The 19208-nt window shown below is 49.3% G+C and overlaps 1 protein-coding gene across 1 annotated transcript in view; it reads left to right on the top strand.

Moving 5' to 3' along the window:
* Nucleotides 1–1124: 1124 nt before the first annotated feature.
* Fads2 (fatty acid desaturase 2) overlaps nt 1125–19208 on the top strand; it is a 39957-nt gene continuing 21873 nt past the window's right edge. The window contains exons 1-4 of the mRNA XM_005369622.2: nt 1125–1677; nt 11317–11427; nt 14525–14722; nt 14829–14930. Coding sequence (XP_005369679.1) covers nt 1471–1677; nt 11317–11427; nt 14525–14722; nt 14829–14930 — 618 coding nt within the window. The 5' untranslated portion in view covers nt 1125–1470. The remainder of the gene's footprint in view (nt 1678–11316; nt 11428–14524; nt 14723–14828; nt 14931–19208) is intronic.

The following is a 19208-nucleotide window of genomic DNA, read 5'->3' as shown; positions in this document are numbered from 1 at the left end:
CTCACGTTCTGAGTCTGAAGTTTGTGGAGTAAAGAAAGGGTGGTCCTGATAGACACCAGCACCAGATGAGAAGGGGATGCTATGGAAGGGACTGTGGAAATAGCATCAACCTTTGCACACGTATTTCCTTTTGTAACAGGGTAATAAGGAGCAAGGAAGCCCTAAGTCTGGAAGGGGCAAAGCAAAGCTAACCATGTGTGTTTCGACCTTTTTTTTTTTTTTTAACCTTTCTTAACCTCGGGCTCTTCATTTTGAAGTTAGCTACAACAATCTCATAGGATTGTGGTGAAACTTTAGTGAATAGGGCCCCTCTCCTTACTCCTTTGGTATCAGTGTCTTTCCCTCCTGCAGTCGGTACACTACTGCCGAATCAATCGTGGGCTTTTACTGTTTTCATGTTTTCCAACCAGGCTGTGTGCTCTTTCTCAGTCCAAGACAAGAACGGTGTCCAGTTAGTTCATCCTGGCATCCTCCCCAGTGGCCACCCCCGCCGCATTTAGCACGAGGAAGAAAGTAGAGGCTCCATGGTTCTTTTCTAAAATGGTCTAATGAAAAAATTCAGAGCCCTGGTTAAACAGAGACCCGCTTCAGGCTCCTTTCTCTAAGGATTAACAGACAATGTGAATCGCGCAGACAATACCGGAATCTCAATGCCAGCTAGCCAGAGGGACTTCACCTAACAGTCCAGCCGGAGGCCGTGCGGTGCGCACCACAGCCGTTGTGCCTCCTTTGTGCTGGCATCAGGTGCAAATCCCCGGAGCGCGGGCTGTGGGCGCCCGCGCTTTGAAGCGCGCAAAGAAAAGGCCAGCCTCCGCCCCTGTTCGCCCTCCTAGCTCCACTGAGCTCTATTCTGGCTTTCCCCACTCTAGCCGGCGAAGGGAGGAGGTCGGACACGTCGCCGGCCTCCCAGCAGGGCTTGCCTCCTTGCGGGCGGGCGCAAGGGAGGGGGAGCCTGGGACCCGCGGCTCCAGCCCGCTGGCCTTCGAAAGATCCTCCTGGGCCAATGGCAGGAGGGGCGACGAGCTCTGATTGGTGCAGGCGCTCTGCTGATCACTGTGGAAACCCGGGTGGCGGGGAACTCTGGAGGATGCAGAGCCCGGGGCGCGGGGAGGGGTGCTTGAGGGCTAGGGGGTGGAGGAGGTGTCGAGGCCCTGAGCTACCCTGGAGTTTTCACCAGAGGCAAAAGTCCACAACAGGCGGGCCGAGGGTGAGGAGGAGGAAGGGGACCGCTGGGGGGCACTGAGAAGCTAGGGGTACTCCAGAGGGAAGGCAGGGATACTGACTAGCCAGTGAAGGCGAGGAAGAGCGAAGGCGAGGGGAGGAGGCGCGGTGGGAGGAGGAGTAGAAGACAAAAGCCGAAAGCGAGGAGGGCGCCGACCGCACACTGTGGCCGGGAGAGGGACAGTTGGCTCAGCCAGCCGCGGGCGCTCTGAGACCCTAGCGCACGGGGCATCAGGGCGGACAGTTAGCATGGGGAAGGGAGGTAACCAGGGTGAGGGGAGCACGGAGTGCAAGACTCCGATGCCCACCTTCCGCTGGGAGGAGATTCAGAAGCACAACCTGCGCACGGACCGGTGGCTCGTCATCGACCGCAAGGTCTACAATGTCTCCAAATGGTCCCAGCGGCACCCGGGGGGCCACAGAGTCATCGGACATTATTCAGGAGAAGATGCTACGGTAAGTGTATGGGGGTGCCAGCCACCCTTGTCTACTGCAGGCCGGTGTCAGGAACTCGGGGTTCCTGGGCGCCAAACAGATCTCCAGTTGTGAATGGAGCGCAGGACATCCAGGAGGGCAAGAAAGTGTACCTACTGCTCTCATCTCGCGCCTGGACTCGTCCTTCTCTGGGCCAGCTGGGCATACTTGGGCCAAGCCTTTTGGACCCCGGCCTTAGCGCCTCTGTGGAAGTCCCATCAGTGGCAAACTGTGCCCGGTGCATGTTCACAAGTGCATACCGCGCGCCGGTCCAGCCGGAGCCAGGGACTCTCCCAAGGGGGCGATCCGGCCTTCGTGCTTTGGCGCTCCCCATGTGGAAAATGGCCACCCTTGGGCGCCCAGAGAGGCGCCTGAGAGCGGGCAGCCATATGTGGGTCTCTCCTGCCAGACCTGGGGGGCGGAGAAGGAAAGCTGGTTCCCAGCCAGGACTCGCTCCTGCTTGGACTCCTGTCTGAGAAAGTCCACAATGGCTGCCCGACAGAGACTGCCTAGTAGCTCAGGTTCCCACGCTCCCGAGGATTATCCCGACTCACTCCAAGTGCCAGGCTTCTGGGAAACCGGGTGGGTAATTAAGGAAGGCGAATGGATTGGCTTTTGCAAAGTCCAAGTCCAGAGGATGTCTAGAAGGTGAATTTGGTAACACTAAGACTGGCTTAGCAACAGGTCCATCTGCCTCTGGGGTTACTCTCGGACATTCACCTCAATAGACTTCTGTTTTTAAATCCTGTCAGGATCGCCCTTTCTTCTTGCACTCCTGGAGGTCTTTGGAATCTCAGGGGCCTCTCTGGAATCAAGACTGCCCTTCTTATGCACACCTAATGTGTAGCTCAGCAATTTCATAGAACCCCACCCCCAACTGTCAAGGATTGTGTAGTCGGGTGGGTAAGAGGACAAGCAATGTCAAGGAGGAAGATGGGGTGTTTTTGGCAGTGGTGGTGAACTGAAGGCAGAGGAAAAGATCGAGGCTGGAGAGATCTTGGGAAAGATGAGTGGGAAGAGGCGAGAAGAGGGATAAACTCAGAACTCACATTCCACTGAAAGTCCAGGGTGCTGACCTGTTTGTGGGCTTTGGTTGTGCAAGTTTGTTAGTTTCAATTCGTAACTTCCGCCTCTTTTCTTCTCTTTGAGATCAGCCGAGGTAGCCATACTCTAAACTAATCAATGGACTGGAGACTTTGGTGGACAGGATAGAATCTTCCTCAAGACTGAGGCTTGACTGGCCGTATTCACAGTATTTAAAGCCTATTTCCCTTGATTGTGAACCCTGCTTAAGCATGGGACTGGTGATGCTAATCACAGTTTAGGTTGGTGTAAGATTTTCACACTCTTCCAGTGTCTTAGCTTGGACCTTTCCACACCGAAGACCTTGGTTTCCCAGTGAGAAGATGTCCCAGCTCGTACGTAGGTGGAGGTCTTTCCACTGTTTTGTGGTGCTAGTCTGTGCGTGACTCTGTAGGTGAATGTAAAAGGCTCTTTCCCTTCCCAGGTTCTCCTCAAAACATGCCCTAAAAAGTAAGTCGATGAATGTGATAGATTTGACCTGCTTATTCCATCTCATGAGATGAATAGGTTTTCTTGTGTGGAAGCTCAATCGAACAACAGCCTTGAACTTTCTAGTTTACTTAAGAAATCAGACATATTTCATCCTTGTTTTGGAAGTTCTTAGTGTGTTTTCCCTGACCTGGTTTCTTCTAAATGTCTGTTCTCAGACCTAAGCCATCAGATACCTGAATGTCTTGTGCCTGCGTGCGAAAAACCTGACTTGCAGTTCGCTGCCGACCTCACTGTTTTCTGTGTCATTTTCTTTGATTGCGAGTCTGGTCTCTGGGATGTTAATCACCCCATGATAGGAAAGGTAAGGTGGTACTCAGTGTAGGCTGCAGATACAGTCATGCGGCGTGCCCCATGCATGCATAGTGTCATCGGGTGGAGAGACCCCCATCTTTACCTCCACTCCCACCCCGGTAGAGGATAACACTTGTCGTCAGCAGTGAGCAGCGGATGGACACAATGGGAAGCTAAGAGACAAGCAAAAGGAATGTGACAACTAGAGAAATGGAGAAGGAAACAAAGTAAATTGAAGCAAGCTCATTTGATGCCACAGCATCAAGGTTTACTGTCTTCCTAGATAAGATTTTTGGGGGCACAAAACACACTCCCTGGAGACAGAGTTGGAGGAGAGCTAGGGAAGCAGTGGTGTTTTCTTTGGCATCCCCCAGCCTTCTTCTTCTTTTCTTTTCTTTTTCTTTTTTCCTTTTAAACTGTCTGAGACCAGGTTGGAAAAAGGCCTTGGGCAATGTGGAGATCTTCAAAGGGAACTTCTGGAGCAGGAATCCCTCTCCAGGGTGTTTTGCAAGTAGCTTTGCCCCTTTGCCCTTAGGGGCCTTGCCTTCTTTCCGAGAGCTTGAGGGGGAATGACCTGACACACTGAGGTTTGGCCCAGGCCTGAGGATATCTATCTGTGACGTCTTGACCTGGGATGGAAGGGGAGTGAGTACAGAAGTCAAGGAAGCCAGACTGAGTATAATCTGGGTATCCAGTGGAAATTTTTCTGTTTCTGAGGAAACACCTCAGAAGTGCTCACTTCTTCCCTAGAAGGATGGAGCACTTGTCACTTGGTCCTTCTGTAGTCAGACCCTGGCCTCACTTCCATAGGTCCCGGGTTCAATTCCTAGCACATGGCTGCTCACACCTGTCTGTAACTCTAGTTCCAGGGGGTCTGACACCCTCACACAGACATACATGCAGGTAAAACACCAACGAACATAAAACAGATACATTTTTAAAAAGTCACTTAGTGGCATGTGCCCAGAGCCCCAGCTACTCAGAAGGCTGAAGCAAGAGGATCACTTGAACCCAAATTTTGAGGCCAGCCTGGGTACCATAGTGAGATTCTGTGACTAAAAACAATGTAATTTTTGCAGTTCACAAACCCATTGGAATATTATCTCATTTAGTTCTCAGGTCAGCCCTGCCACTGGCCTGTGGTCAGTCCTGCTGCCGTCCTGAGTCTCAGAAACCCAGCTTAGGTGGTGGTCAGCCCTAGCCAGAATCTTCTGGCACCAAGCCCTCCAGCCTTACCTTCTGCTCTCTCTCCTTCCCCCTCCTTTCTATGTTTTTGGTCATTTCCTGCTGGTCCCCCAGAACTTCTCCTGTTTTAGATTTGGTGTAGGCACAAAGAGCTGTCTCCCATGCCCCATGCGAGTATTTGCACGCTTCTTGGGAATCTCGTCATTGCAAAATGAGCCCCACACGTGCATTTTCATCTTCAGCAGGAACTCATCAAACATTCATTGAGCAGCGTCTCCATGGTTCCGAACTGGGCTCTGAGCAGGGCCTCAGTGCAAAGATGAATAATTCACAGACATGGCCTGCACCCACTGGATTTGTGTCTCTTTTTCTCTTTCTCAGACTGGGCTTGAACTTAGGTGCTCCATGTCCAGACACTCACCTCTCCATCTATGCTTTTTGGCCCTTCTGCCTTGCTTACTTACCTCTTAAGAGTCAAAGGAAGGCAAAGGGGACCACAGGTGGGTTCCGTCTTTCAGCCTTTCCTATCTATATTGCTCTTGTCAAAATGGAATTGTGCCTCTGTAGACAGGGCAGGAGCACCAGGCTATAGAAAAGAGAACCTAAATTGGGAGTTTCTAGGCCTGGAGGGCAGCTTTTCTCCTTAGCTGAGTAGGAGCCGTTTGGTTGGAGGAAGACTCCATATCCACCCCCAGCATTCCCTTGTAGTGGTTCTAATAAAATACAAATACAATTTGGGGAGATGGCTTAGTAGTTAAAATGCTTGCTGCCCAATAGTGAGAGTGAAGCTTGGATCCCAAAACCCACATAAATACCAGGTGTGGGTGGCAGCTGATTTGTAACTTTAGCCTCTGAATGCAGAAGGGATGGGATTCCCCAGAGCAAGCTGGCTGGCGAGACCAACCATGCGAATGTACTCTTGAGTCTGATTGCAAAGCCCTGGTTTGGTGAATAAAGTGGAAGAGTAATTGAGGATGATTCTCAACATTGACCTTGGGCCTCCACCTGCGTGCACACGTCTGTACATGCACACATGCAAAAACATACGCACACATAAATGAAAAGGGGGGAAATGGCATCACACTTCCATACCCGCTCTATCTCTGTGGGGACTTATTTCTTGTGCAGCCAGGGAAGTCCACACATCCTGTGTTACCAGATGTTCTCTCACCAGGGGCTCATGGGCCCTGCTCATGCTGCCTACCTATTCATCCTCTTCTTCTTGGAGGGGACAAGACCAGTGGACTTTGTGCCCTGCCTACACCTATGTGCTGCAGAAAGGAAGTCAGAAACCAATATCCCTGGTGTCTGCCATCTTTTTAAATCTCCGCCTGTGAACTCCAGGGTCCCTCCTGCCTTGCACAGTCGTCGAAGAACACTGTGTGCCTTACTTATTGAGCCTGTACTTATCAAATCCTGGACTCAATTCATGGATGTGGAAAGCTACCGTATTTGGCTGTCCTGTGCAGAAGAGCCTGGGCACAGTCAGAAACAGGCTTGGGGAGCTTCAGCAGGGTGTGAGGACAAGAGCAGTGAGTTCTGCCCGGAGGTGGCAGGGGCAGAGGCTGTGCCTAGAGAAGGCAGCGGGATGGCTACAGAAGGAGGAAGAGCAGACAATCGGCAAGCTCAGAGCCTAAGGATCTGGGCCTCTGAGCCCACCAGGTGCCCGTGCAGACCTCCTTTGCACCTGAGTGCCACGTTTTCACCTTCCCAGAGTCTTGGCCTGCTTCCTAGAAAGACTTGGCTTCTCTCCCTGTCAGAGAAGGAGAACCCGCTTCTAACCCTGGTTCCAAACTCATCATTTGGGTTGGCTGGTCTTGCCTTGCACTGTGGCCCACTCTGCAACTTGACGTTCCTTTAACCAGTCAGCTGTTGGGAACCATATTGTTCAAGGCACATCTATGGCTCCTTGAAGAGGAGACGTCTGAAGAGATCAGTTCCCAAAGAAGACTTTGTCCTAACAGTAGAAGGATCAACAGTCAGTCCTAGCCCAGGCTTTGCCCAGCCAACTCCTGAGTATGACTGTGGACAAGTGAGGTCACCAGCCTAGGCCTCGCCTCATCAATAAAGCAGGACCCGAAAGGCTAGGATGTCACTCGGTAATATATTCAGCCTGAATTTCATTCTTAGTACCGCACAAACAAATGTCTACAAAAAGATCTGCCTCTCAGTGGACAGTGGCCGATGACTCTGGTCACCCGTGTGGCTCTGCTCCTAGCTTATGAAATGACAGCTAGACAAGCCCGATGGTGTGAGTGCCTAAAATGATGAAAAGCTCCCGTGTTTCAGAAGTATCTACTGGGTTATATATAAAAAAAAAAAGACAGCCTGGCGATGGTGGCGCATGCCTTTAATCCCAGCACTCGGGAGGCAGAGGCAGGCGGATCTCTGTGAGTTTGAGACCAGCCTGGTCTACAGAGCTAGTTCCAGGACAGGCTCCAAAGCTACAGAGAAACCCTATCTCAAAAACCTAAAAAAGGACAGAGTCTACCCTGGACTACAGGGTGGAAGCTCATCCTGGAATAAAGGGTTCACAGCCACTGGACCCTGGGGTTCTTCAAGCCTTGTGAGCTCTCTTGTGAAGCAGGTGTATGGTGGATGGTCACAACAGGCTAGATGTGGCTCTTTCCCCTGTAGGTGACAGGCTTTACAGTGAGCATGCCACACAATTTTGTGTGTTTGTTTTTTGAGGATTTTATGTACTTCAGGCTAGCTTCAAACTCACCTTGTAACCGAAAGCAGCTTGAACTTTTGTCTCCACAGCTTAAACTTCTGTTTCCACATCTAGTTTGTGCCATGCTGGGGATTGAACCCAGGGCCTTGTGCACACTAGGCAATCAGTGTCCCAGCTGAGCCTTATCTGCAGTTTATGTACGTATGTATGTGTATGAATATACATACATATATATAGGCATGTGAGGTGTGTGTGTGTGCTCGTGAAGGCCAGAGTTGATATAAGGTACTTTTCCGCTATTATTGTCCACTTTATTTACTGAGGTAGGATGTTGCTGTGGGAATCTCTTGTCTCCATCTTCTCAGCGCTGGTGTAGTTTGCATTTAATGTGAGTGCTGGGGGTTCCTATGCTCATACTTGTGTGGCATAGTCCTCATACTTGTGTGGCAAGCACTTAATCCCCAGCCCCTCAGTTGGTGACGCTGACGTGGGTATGAAGGAAAGGAAACAGAGAAGCCTGTTTTCTGATGTGTCACTGGGGAGAGTTTCTGACAGGTAATGCTGAAGCAGGTGCTCCAGCTCCCGTGTGAGTGTGGGAAGGAACTTGATGTGTTCTAGAGACTGCTGTGCTGGCCAGAACAGTGTGCTGGTCCCACGGGGCACTCATTTTTTGAGCTGGTAAGAGGCGTTCCTGGAGGCAGGTGATCTAGACTGCAGTCTGGCGTCGCTCCCCAGCATTCAGGACCTCGCTGCCTGGGAGCTTTGAGGCGCTGAAGGCCCTGACTTCTTTCTTGGCATGTGGCTAATGTCCCTCACCTAATTTCAGGGGGCTGAGGTTGTCCCAGAGCCCTGTGCAAATGGCTAAGGAGGAACCAAGGTTAAGACAGGGTTGTCATTTGCCCCCATAGCTGGAGGCATCCTGGATGGAGGGGGTGGTGTGTGGGGGCAGGAAGGGCTGAGGTGAATGAAGGCACTTGCTAGCTACCAAACTTTACCTTTCAACCAGTGGAGAGGCATCTTATTGGGGACTTCTTGTCCTTTGTGAGGGGACCCAGGCCCAGGCCTTGACTTTGGCAACTCTTGCTGGTCTTTCTTTTTTTTTTTTTTTTGGTTTTGGTTTTTCGAGACAGGGTTTCTCTGTAGCTTTGGTGCCTGTCCCGGAACTAGCTCTTGTAGACCAGGCTGGCCTCGAACTCCCAGAGATCCGCCTGCCTCTGGGATTAAAGGCATGTGCCACCACCGCCTAGAGTACTGGTCTTTCTTTTTGAGAGTCTGTCTAGTTTTGTTTTTGTTTATTTGTTTGCTTTTATTTCTTGTAGAGAAGCCTGAGGCTAGCAGAACTGGTCCACCCTCCTCACTGCCTGCCTGAGGCTCCTGAGAGCAGGCTTCTGTCTTTGAAAGACCCTTGGTTTTGATCTGATCCCTTGACTTCCCCTTCAGATAGGGGAGGTTTATTTTGTTTGTTTTTAAATGCTGCTCATTGTTCTCTTGAACAAAATCTTATTTTGTGGTCACGTGACGGCCTTGCTGGGATTACTGATTTGGCCCTCTTTCTAAAGGCAGAGGCTGAAAGCTGAAGAAAACTGCCTCCTCTAAGCTGAGAGTCACCAATAGTCACGTTTGACTCCATTGCTTTCTCCTTATGTGTAGACAAATTAAGTTGTATCAAAGCCAGGTATGGTGGTGCATGCCTTTAATCCCAGTGCTCAGAAGGTAGGGGCAAGTGGATAAGGATTCCAGGCCAATCTTGGCTACACAAGTTTGAGGCCAGTTTGTGCCACGTGATACACTGTCAAAAGAGCCAATCGGGGTGGGCAAGATGAATCTTCAGTTAGTGCACTTGCCTCCAAACCTGGTGACCTGAGTTCAGTCCCTGGACCCATATGGTGGAAGGAGAAAATGGGCAATGCAAACATTGTCCTCTGACTTCCACATCTGCTGGGTATGCACACAAGTAAACACATATAAAAAAAATGAAGTAAAACAGGCTGGAGAGATGCCCAGTGGTTAAGAACACTGCTGTTCCAGAGGACTGGGTTCATTTCCCAGCGTCCACAGCTAACAACCCTCTGTAACTCCAGTTTCAAGGGATCCAGTGCTCTCTTCTGACTTTCTTGGGTTCCAGGAACACACATAATATACATCTCTATATGCAGGCAAAATACTCATTCACATAAAATAAATAAATCTAAAGAAATCTTAGAAGTAAAGCAGCAAGAATGTTGCAGAATCCTATAATGTGCCCCCAAGTTCTTGAGCATCCTCTCCCAAGCATGAGGATGTTATCTGAAATCATAATTCTGCTTCCACATTCGCAGAAATAATTAGAGGCAGGAGCTGAGGTTCGTCTTTGTTTGCCTAGCATGCTTCTGGAATCAGGCCCAAGCATTGCATAAACCAGGTACTGCGGCACATGCCTGTGTCCCAACACTTGGGAGATTAAAGCAGGAAGATAAGGGTTATCTTTGGCTACATAGGAGCTTAAAGGCCAACCTGGATGGCACGAAACCCTGCCTTGAAAAGTTAATCATCCCCACTGGATCAAAAACTCAATGCCCACTTTTGTTTTCACATCTGCCTCCTAAAAGTCTTGTGTAACATCAGTTTTCCTTCCAAACAGGAGCCTTTCTAGTGAAAGCCTGTGGTTCATGTGTGTCATGTGGTTCATATGATGTCTCCATTTAGACCATTGTCCCACACTTAGGTCTCCCTGCCTCACTATGTTGATTTCATATGGCTTGTTCAACTCAATCCTGCAGTGCCTCAGTTTGAATGAGTGGTGGGAGGCAGGATAAACGTGAAACCGGAGGGAGCATCCAGTTACACGCCTTGGGGCATCCGGAGCATCCAGTTACACACCCTGGGGCATCATCTGGAGCAGACTCACCTCCAGGAGAGATGCGTGATTTTGTGGAGATGATCTTTGTCATTTATTGTCTGTGGAAAAAAAGCTGGTAGAAACACTTCCCACATGGTGATGAGTTGCCTCCTTCATTCTTCTGCTCATTTTCTAATGTTGCCAGAATTTAATCATATTTATACTTCATCTTCGGAACAAGAAAGGTTAAAATGCAGAACATAATAGTAACGTTAGAGGGATTTGCAAGCTAATGAAAATAAAACAAGGCATAACTTATGCCTTTATTTTTTTTTCAAGATTTATTTATTTATTTATTATGCATGCAAAATTCTGCTTCCATGTAAGCCCACACGCCAGAGGAGGGTGCCAGATCTCATTACAGATGGTTGTGAATCACCACATGGTTGCTGGGAATTGAACTCAGGACCTTTGGAAGAGCAGCCAGTGCTCTTAACCACTGAGCCATCTCTCCAGCCCCTAACCTATGCCTTTAGCAATAGTTTAGATCCCCCAACCCTGTGGCAGGGTTTTCAGGAATTATTTTACATGGCTTCATGTTGTCTTTCTTCCTGTTCCTGTTGAATATCATCTAAGCACATTTTCAGAATGTTGGGGATCCAGCTGAGGGCCTTGATCATGTTGGGAAGGCATTTTTATCACTGAGTTAAACCCCCGCCTTGGGTCCTCTTCCTTCACTGGTAATTGTGACTGTGTGGATAAGGAGATCTCTGGAGTGGTGGGTGGTGTACTTTGTGGAAGACACTCAGCACAGGAGCTGGCCAGGACTGTCTTCTCGGAGTCCGGTGCCTACCTGCTACATCTCCCTGAAGTCTTGTCTGTCTATAGACCCTTGGCCGATGCCAGTGCAGAAGCTCAGGATGGTTCCTGTTTGCTGTTGGAGACCTGTAATGGGAATGTTTCCGGGGGCTGAGTCTGGAATGAGCCCTTACTGGGTCTGGGCTGAGATGCTGCTCAGCACCATCCTTCCTGCAGAGGGTTGGGGCTCAGCTTGACCGGCTGCTTCTCTGCTTTCCAGGATGCCTTTCGTGCCTTCCACCTGGACCTTGGCTTCGTGGGCAAGTTCTTGAAGCCCTTGCTGATTGGTGAGCTGGCCCCAGAGGAGCCCAGCCTGGACCGTGGCAAGAGTGTAAGTGGGACTTGGTGGGAGTTGGACGAGGCCGATGAACGGCAGGGGTGAGAGTACTTTCTCCCCAGGACCCCACTGTCAGGGCTGTGACAGGAGAGTCTTCCAGCCTGCCCAGGAGACCGTGTGCACTGTAGGTCAGGGAGGACCTTAGAGTGTCCCCTGGGAGTCTCTGGTTGGGTGACAGTTAATGGCATCCCCTCTCTCCCCGCTGGTCTCTTTGCCCCTTGTTTCAACCAAGCTGCCAGGTGTTGGTCTGGTACCCAACTATGTAAGAAAGGGCAGAAATGGTGAGACAGTATCAGCTAATGAAGTGTGGTTGTTTGGAACGAGTCACTTTGAGAAAGACTAACCGTCATTTACTCCTTTGTCACTGAGTCTGATGCCCCACTGAGTGCTGGGCTTTAAGTCATTGAGTCTGATGCCCCACTGAGTGCTGGGCTTCAGTCACTGAGTCTGATGCCCTGCTGAGTGCCGGACTTCAAATGACAGTATGTAAAAAGAACTCCCCTGGCCTCACCAACTGAGTGTTGGGTGATGAAGCAGCTTGTAGACCAGACCTGGCATGCGTGTGTGATGGAACTGTGTAGCGCAGCATGTTTCAGAGTTTCCCTAACCCTTGAGGGTTCCTTGTTCTCCCCTCAATCCTCACCTTCCTCTACTAGAGTCCCCTATGGAGCCTAGGCTTCCCCTAAGCCCTAAGTGGGGCTGAGGAGGGGACCCATCCCTGTGTCCTGAGCCTGTTGGCCTGGCATCTTGTAGGGTCGGCTGGTTCAGGTCCTCAGAGGCACACCATGATCTCAGAGTATCCCTTCAACAGGCATATTACGTGTGGCCTTGGTGCCAGCAGAAGAGGGCTGGCCACCAACAGCTGTGCCTGTCCTAAGGAGATGGCATCTCCAACTACCATCCAGGGCAGAGAAGTTTCTTGAGGGAAACCAGACCAGGCTGGCCCCTTCTGCTCCCTTCCTGGGCTGGAGTGATTCTTTCCTAGCCTCTACCTCAGGGCCCCAGCAAAGCCTGGCAGGACACACGCTCTTTCCTGACCTGGATTCTTGGTTGGTCCTCCATAGAGGACTCTCTGCCTCCCTGGCCCCTGTGCTCCACACTCACTGTGGCTTCTCTGGCATCCTCAGTGCTCATAAGCAGGAGCCATCCTGTACCTGCACAGAGTCAGGTAGTGAAAGATGCAAGTGCTCTCTTCTAAGGTGTAGTGGTCAGTGGTGTGTAGAGCAATTGCACTGTTGTAAAGCTACCCTCGCCATCCAGTTCTAGGACGTTCAACGTCGTCTCCACCAGGCATTCTATGACCTTCACAATAGCTCCTCACTCCCCACAGTCCCTCACAAACACCATTCCACTGTCTCTAAAGCACTTGACCCCTCCAGGCACCTCATGCTGTAATTTGTCCTTTACAAAATTGGATTGGTGTAAACTGGGTGGTGGCTGCACACGCCTTTAATCCCAGCACTTGGGAGGCAGAGGCAGGTGGATCTCTGTGAGTTCAAGGCCAGCCTGGTCTACTGAGTGAGTTCCAGGACAGGCTCCAAAGCCACACAGAAACCCTGTCAACAACAAAACAGAGCTGTATTAGCATATATTTTCATTGATTTTGTTTTCTTTATTGTTTTGACATAGGGTCTGATGTAGCCTTGAGCTCCCGATCCTCCTGCTTTGCCCCCCTCTCAAGTGCTGGGATTACAGGTGTGGGCTGTCACATCTGGCAACTAGTATATATTGACTGTACAGAATAATAGGCTTCATTATAACATTTTAATGCAAACATCTGTCCTTTTATAACTGTCCTGTTTCATTTGGCATAAACTTCATTTGTTATAATACACGTTGTAGCAATGTGCCAAATTTTCTTTTGTTTTTAAGGCTGAGTAGTCTATGTACAGAACATAATCATATGTACTCAACCTGCAGGCTAACACAAAATTATAAACTTACGTAAAGCATCACAGTGTGTGTATGTGTGTGTAACTTGAATTAGAAAAAGTTCTCAAGTACAGACTTTGTAGATGATAACATTGTGTTGCAATGTCAGAAGGATAGCTATACCTGGAACTTAGCTCCTCGTTCATCACTGGATATTTGGATTCTTTCTACTTTTAAAAAAGTGTGTGTGTGTGTGTGTGTGTGTGTGCGTGCGTGCGCGCGCGCGCGCACACATGTACATGTGAATGCCTATAGAGGCCCAAAGAAGGCATCAGATCCCCTGGAGCTGTGAGAACAGGCAGCTGTGAGGGGCCCTACATGGATGCTGGAAACAGAACTCCAGTCATCTGTGAGAGCTACACTCTTAACCACTGAGCCATTTCTCCAGCTCCTGTTTCTGTTTTTTGCCTGAATAACGCCTCTGAGAGCATTGGTTTGGAGATACAGCTGCTTACTATTGGTGATTGTTGTTGTTATTACACGGGGTTATAGGAGGCCATTTTTACCCACATACAGTGTCCTTGGAGCATGTTGTCCATATCCAACTCCCCTCCCAAACCCCTCCTTCTACCTTCTTTAGTCCCTTAAGTTTTTAAAACCTTTATTTTGATTTTATGTGTTTGAATATTCTGCTGCGTTTATGTCATCATGTGCATGCAGTACCCCTGGAGGCCAGAAGAGGCTGTTGGATGTCCCTAGGGCTGGAGTTACAGACAGTTGAGAGCCACCAATTGGATGCCAGGAATCGAACCCTGGTCCTGTGGAAGAGCAGCCAGTGCTCTTAACTACTGAGCCATCGTTCCAGCCCTATTAATCCCTCTTGTTCCCATAAAGCTTTATTTCTAGAAGATTTTTATAAGATGTTATCTACCTATAAAATCCACGAGAGAACTGAGCAAGCACAAAATATTTGTCTTTCTGAGACTGGCTTCATTCACTTAGTATGATTAAAAGCACAAGCTTTTGAGTCCAACTTTGTCTTCTGCCTCTTATCCAGCTGTGACATATCTTTAGTAATAGTGGCTGTTGCTGGATTGGGTGGCTGGGATCACACAAGGTTCAAGGTGCTTACCACAACTCTATAGTGTGTCCCGTGCTTGAATGCCTGTTTTCCTGGCGGGTCTAGTGGCTGACTCCTTTCTGTGTCCTCACTTAACAGTCCCAGATCACCGAGGACTTCCGGGCCCTGAAGAAGACTGCCGAGGACATGAACCTGTTCAAAACCAACCACCTGTTTTTCTTTCTCCTCCTGTGCCACATCATCGTCATGGAGAGCATCGCCTGGCTCACCCTCTCACATTTTGGCAACGGCTGGATCCCTACCCTTATCACCTCCTTTATCCTCACTACCTCTCAGGTGAGGCCTGACACCCTCTTGACCCCGATCTGAACATTCCCACCCTTCAGATCCCTCGTGACTGTTTGCTGATGCTGCAATGACATTCACAGCCCTCTTTCCCCAGGCCCAAGCTGGATGGCTGCAACACGATTATGGCCACCTTTCTGTTTATAAGAAATCCATATGGAACCACATTGTCCACAAGTTCGTCATCGGCCACTTAAAGGTAAGTAAAGGCAATGACTCGGTGAGGAAATCACCTGGGAAGACCCGAGTTTGATACCCAGAACACATGTAAAAATGCTGATTATGGTGTCGCGTTCTTGTAATCCCAGCGCTAGAGAGGCAGAGACAGGAGGGATCCTAGGACCCACTGGCCAGGCAGTGTGATCTACATGCTGAGCTCCAAGCCAGTGCAAGACTCTGTCTCAGAGGAGGTGGACAGTGTTTCTGAGGATGCCACCTAAAACTGCCCAGCCTCCACGTGCACGGAGCCTCCCCTCAAACGTGTAGCTTCATGTGCACGCACATTGAAATTGGGGGAGACTGGAGAGTAGAGGGGACTATCAGCAGCCTGGTGATCACCCTATGAGATCAATTCTCTGTGAATGGAAAATATCCCAAGTTAGACACATAGGTAATTCCCCTCGTCCACCAAACCTCACTGCTTAGCCATGGAAGGCCGTGCAGGGTGTTGGTTGTTTAATGATCTGTTGCTGGCTGCCACACAATCAAAAGCCGTTGTAAATCAGGAATTGCAAATCACCTCTACTGTCATTTTTAGATAAGTCCTCAGCGAGTGATATCAAACTGTTTAATACTTAACCAATCTAAAGGACTGAAGTTGTTTAAAATGGAGACAGTGAGTTGGTTCTGCTCCGGATGGGGCCGTGCCCCACGGGAGAGGAGTTGAGTCTACAAAGCTAAGCTTGCCAGTGAGCTTGAGCTGATCTGCCTGTTTGGGAAATCATTTCTTGTCAACTGTACTCATCGCTGTAACAAGATGCACACTGTAGGAGAGGGAGGACTTCTTTCAGTGTTTGTGGTTTCAGAAGTGACACTCCACAGCCCTCAGCTCTGTCAATTCTGGGCCCATGGTGAGGCAGAGGCCGCTGGTAGAAGCTACTTAACTCAAGGCAAGCAGGAAGAAGGCTGCGAGGAAGAAAGGCACCAGACAAGCCTTCAAAGTTGTGTCCCCTTCCATTGATGAACTTCTTCCATCTCCTCAGGTTCCTCCTGACTACTAAAATTGTGCCACTGGCATGGGACTGAGGGTTCAGCCTGCAAGTTCATGGAGCTGTGCCAGGCTCAAACCATAACATACTCTCTCAAACCCCACTGCCTCCCATAGTCGGTCCATCCCAATAGCATCCCGTTGCTTCCTCAGAAAAACTAGGTCCCCAAGACTTCTACCCTCCTGTCTTCAGCTGCGGAGGAGCCCTGTGCCCAGGTTAAGTATCTCTGCTCTCTGGCCATGACCCCACTACGCTCTTGATTTGCTATTGGGCTGGATTGTGAGTGAGCCAGCAATAATCTGCTCAGCAGTTCCCCAGCTAGCAGTTTGCCTGGCGCTGAGCCTCGAAGGGCTGGGAACCGGACTCTTCCCAGAACCTCAGGAGGGTGTCCACACAAGGCCTTTGTTTTATTTTGCACTGTCCTGTAGCCTAAAAATCCTCCTCTGTGTAGGAAAGAAACATTTTACCCACTGCTCCTGTTCTCCCCATGCCACGAACAAAGATGGACTGTGTCTTATTTCCAGGTTCTGGTCCTGAGGGCCTTTCCTGCCTCAAGGCCTTGGAGTCCTTGAAGGACAGCTTGAAACACAGCTCTTGCATCAGACAAAGGCAGGGCAGAGGGCTGGCTTCTCTATAGAGCATTTGCTTCTGAAATTGGAACTCTGGGGGCTGGAATATAACTCAGCTGGTCGAATGCTAGCTGAGCATCTTGAAGCAATGGCTTCATCCCCAGCACCATATAAACTGGGTGTGGTGGTTCTCTCTCTCTCTCTCTCTCTCCCCTTTATTTTAGACATGGTCTCACTATGTAGCCCTGATTGACCTATTATTCCCCATATAGATCAGACTGGCCTCAAATTCATGGAAGTCCACCTGCCTCTTATCTCCTGAGTTCTGGGATTAAAGGCACATGCTACCAAGTCTGGCTAATATATCATTTTTTAAATGATCAAGCCTTTAACCACAGAACGCTAAAACATAAAATAGTCTGTTAAAATTATTTTAAATAGAAGTATTTTTATCAAAACAAAATCAGCTATGCCTTTCCTTTGTTAAGAAAAAACTTCGTGGTGCTGGGGATTGAACCCAGGGCCTTGCACATGCTAGGTAGGGAACCGCTCTGCCACCAAGCTACAGCTGTTTAAGTGTCTCAAACTCAGAATTTCTCACTTGAAAGCAAGACGAGCACCAAAGTAGATTCTGAACGTATTATAGATGCAGTTGCCAGAGTGCACACTGGCAAAAGAAAAACTTCTGCCCCAGGCTGTTGATCCGATGACCCAGCCCTGCTGGCTGTTCTTGTGCTGATGTGTGGTGTGCATCCTATGACCTAGTCCTAGTACTCGGGAGGCCAAGGAGGTCTGAGGACAGCCCGGTCAGATAAGCCTGTCGCTTCTTGGCTCACCACTGCCTACCTGCCCCTGGCCCAGTCCAGCAGCTGCCTTAGAGCAGACACCAATCGCCCCTTATTCTGAAAACATGGAATCCTCAGACAGATGCTGCTTCTCTGTCCCGTAGAGGAGGAATTGCTGAAGGATAAGTAGAGCTTTGCCTGGTGAAGAATCGGAGAGACCAAAGCAGGGCTGCTAGCATGAAAAGTTGAAATATGGTGCCTGGTCCCAAGTCCAGGGAGGGAGTGTGCGCAGCCTGGATGACTCCCACTCCTCGCTCCACAGATATCTCTAGGTCGGTGCGCTGTCTGCTGAAGCCAGATTCTTACAGTCCTTGCTCCTAGGTATCTCGTGTCAGGGCTTTTTCCATCCGATGCTTCTCTTGGGAATTTTGTTCCTTTCGGCTTCCGATGTGAATGTGCGTCATTTGACTCCTTAAACCTGGGAGCTTTCCCACTCCACTGTGCCGCTTTTTGCTGGGATGGGTTTCGAAACCTGCTGCCTACCGGGGCCTGAGGTCACTGTAAAGGCCGCGGCTGTTCCTCGTTGTTACTACCCATGCTGTCAGTGTTCAGAAGCCGTGTTTGTATCTGAAACTCTCACTTCTCCAAGTGAGAAACTTGTGTAGAGCAAATAGACCTTTTGCAGATGGTCAGACCCTACCAAAGCACAGAGCCATCTATGGGTCAACGTTTTACCTGCTCCTGAAGGAACAGAAAAGACCTGTGTTTTACTTGGGTCACCTGGCAAGTTTGTTGAATGACACACCTGAAGAAGGCTTTAAGAACTGGTGCCATAGCAACCTGTGGCATTCAAATAAATACATAAGTCCCCTTTCTGTGCTTCCAGTGTTGTGGGACTAGGATGCCATCTAAATGTTAGCTCCTCCTGGACGTCAGTCAGTGTTCACTGAAAGGGACTCATGACAGGCAACCGAGATACATTCCCATCCTGAGAAAACTTGGGATTTCTCCCCCCCCCCATACTCAATTGCCTTTATATTTTTTGTAGACTTATATTAATTTTTTTCAGCCTATACGATTTGTTGAAAATTTAAGATTTCACTAGGACATTTTCACCCAATTGTACAAGATACTTGTTCGCATTCCTTCTTTACCACCCCCCTTGCTGCCTTCTCCCCTCAATGCTGGTTCCCTCTCCTTTCCAGATGATCTCACTTCTACCTTTGTGTCTTCATCTTTAAATCTAGAGTCCATATCCAAGAGAAAATGTGTGGCTTTGGTCTTTCTGAGTCAGGCTTATTTCTCTTAACATGATCTCCAGTTCTGTTCCTTTTCTGCAAATGTCATAATGTCATGGCTGAATCATATTCTGTTGTCTATATACCTTGTTTCCTTCACTTGTTCATCCACTGAAAGGTGCCTGGGCAGATTCCACACTCAGATTTTATTATTCATTTATTTATTTATATCATGTCACAGGTGGCCCAGGCTGGTCTCCAGCCCAGCTGAAGCTGACCTTGAACTCCTCTTGCCTCTACCTCGCAAGTGCTGGGATTACAGGTGCGAGCCACCTTGTCCAGGAGAGTTGGCTGTCCTTCGTAGAGCTTCAGTGATCAGGAGTATCAAGTGCTGTCTGACTGTCTGTTATTTATCCCAAGAGTGGTAGAGTTGGGTCACGGAATAGTTTTTGGCTTTGTTTTTTGAGGAATCTTTATACTGTTTTCTGTAGTAGCTGGACTCATCTATTTTCCCACCAGTGCCGAATCAGTACCCCCAAACACACTCACACACACACATACCACACACACACACCATACACACCACACACACACACCATACACACCACACACACATACCATACACACCACACACACACACACCACACACACACACCACACACACACCATACACACCA

The sequence above is a fragment of the Microtus ochrogaster genome, unplaced genomic scaffold (genome assembly GCF_000317375.1).
Source record: "Microtus ochrogaster isolate Prairie Vole_2 unplaced genomic scaffold, MicOch1.0 UNK56, whole genome shotgun sequence".
Taxonomy (NCBI): domain Eukaryota; kingdom Metazoa; phylum Chordata; class Mammalia; order Rodentia; family Cricetidae; genus Microtus; species Microtus ochrogaster.
This window is presented reverse-complemented; position numbering and strand designations above follow the sequence as displayed.